Source organism: Penaeus monodon, chromosome 23 (assembly GCF_015228065.2).
Source record: "Penaeus monodon isolate SGIC_2016 chromosome 23, NSTDA_Pmon_1, whole genome shotgun sequence".
NCBI classification, from domain to species: Eukaryota; Metazoa; Arthropoda; class Malacostraca; order Decapoda; family Penaeidae; genus Penaeus; species Penaeus monodon.
Genome location: NC_051408.1, coordinates 11327400 through 11329177, shown reverse-complemented (window position 1 = coordinate 11329177; position 1778 = coordinate 11327400). Strand labels below are relative to the sequence as shown.

At 55.1% G+C, this 1778-nt stretch overlaps 1 protein-coding gene across 1 annotated transcript in view; it reads right to left on the bottom strand.

Moving 5' to 3' along the window:
- Positions 1-235: 235 nt before the first annotated feature.
- The window catches only part of LOC119587796 (mucin-5AC-like), a 4918-nt gene continuing 3375 nt past the window's right edge, over positions 236-1778 (bottom strand). The window contains exons 4-7 of the mRNA XM_037936493.1: positions 972-1761; positions 754-929; positions 634-721; positions 236-521 (exon numbers count right to left, since the gene is read on the bottom strand). Of these exons, the coding sequence (XP_037792421.1) occupies positions 353-521; positions 634-721; positions 754-929; positions 972-1761 (1223 nt within the window). The 3' untranslated portion in view covers positions 236-352. The remainder of the gene's footprint in view (positions 522-633; positions 722-753; positions 930-971; positions 1762-1778) is intronic.

The window sequence follows — 1778 nt, the reverse complement described above, 5'->3', positions numbered from 1 at the left end:
AACTAAACTAAGAATAAGTAACAGGCCACATAGTACTTCTACAGTGACACTACAGCCTTGGGACACTAATATGAGGTCTTACCATCTTCCCCTTCACCATTCACGAGAACAAAAAGAAAGTAGAAAAGACTCTATCAGTCTTTTTTTTTCCTTTTCCATCACCACCCCTCTCTCATTCTCTATACATCTTTTTCGACTTTTCTTTTTTCGTTTTCCAATAAAGGTAATTAAACTGTTTTGATGCTATCGGTATTTTATTCATCAGAATATCCCCCGGAACAATCTATACAAAATATAATGTAATCAATTACGAAATTATAAAAAAAGTGAAAATGAGAACTTTGATTGACAGTCAATGTAGGAGAGAAATAGGTGGAAGTGGATGTCTTCCACCAGGGGTCTGTGGTCTACTCAGGGCGGGAAGTGGATGTCCTCCACCAGGGGTCTGTGGTCTATTCAGGTCGGGAAGTGGATGTCCTCCACCAGGGGTCTGTGGTCCACTCAGGCGGGAAGTGGATGTCTTCCACCAGGGGTCTGTGGTCCACTCAGGGCGGGAAGTGGATGTCTTCCACCGGGGGTCTGTGGTCCACTCGGGCGGGAAGTGGATGTCTTCCACAGGGGTCTGTGGTCCACTCAGGGCGGGAAGTGGATGTCCTCCACCAGGGGTCTGTGGTCCACTCGGGTCGGGAAGTGGATGTCTCAGGTTGGGAAGTGGATGTTTCCACCAGGGGTCTCAGGGCGGGAAGTGGATGTTCCACCAGGGGTCTGTGGTCCACTCAGGGCGGGAAGTGGATGTCCTCCACCAGGGGTCTGTGGTCCACTCAGGGCGGGAAGTGGATGTCCTCCACCAGGGGTCTGTGGTCCACTCAGGGCGGGAAGTGGATGTCTTCCACCAGGGGTCTGTGGTCCACTCAGGTCGAGAAGTGGATGTCCTCCACCAGGGGTCTGTGGTCCACGGGTCGGAAGTGGATGTCTCAGGTTGGGAAGTGGATGTCTTCCACCAGGGGTCTGTGGTCCACTCAGGGCGGGAAGTGGATGTCTTCCACCAGGGGTCTGTGGTCCACTCAGGGCGGGAAGTGGATGTCTTCCACCAGGGGTCTGTGGTCCTCTCAGGGCGGGAAGTGGATGTCTTCCACCAGGGGTCTGTGGTCCACTCGGGTCGGGAAGTGGATGTCTTCCACCAGGGGTCTGTGGTCCACTCGGGTCGGGAAGTGGATGTCCTCCACCAGGGGTCTGTGGTCCACTCGGGTCGGGAAGTGGATGTCTTCCACCAGGGGTCTGTGGTCCACTCAGGTCGAGAAGTGGATGTCCTCCACCAGGGGTCTGTGGTCCACTCGGGTCGGGAAGTGGATGTCTTCCACCAGGGGTCTGTGGTCCACTCAGGGCGGGAAGTGGATGTCTTCCACCAGGGGTCTGTGGTCCACTCGGGTCGGGAAGTGGATGTCCTCCACCAGGGGTCTGTGGTCCACTCAGGGCGGGAAGTGGATGTCCTCCACCAGGGGTCTGTGGTCCACTCGGGGCGGGAAGTGGATGTCTGTGAGCATTCCGTGACCGCCTCCGGGCTTGTGCACTCCCGGAGGCTCGGGTGGAAAACCTCGAGCCGCGAACAGGTGAACCGCACCTGAACGAGACGGCTGCTTCCCTCTTGGTAGACGCAGTAGTAGAAGCCTCGAGAGCAGGTCGACGTGGGGAAGACTCCCGGCTGCGTGCATATCTCCCCTACGATCTCTTCTACACAGTCTGGAAACATGTTGGAAAAATTAAAAAATAGACGAAAT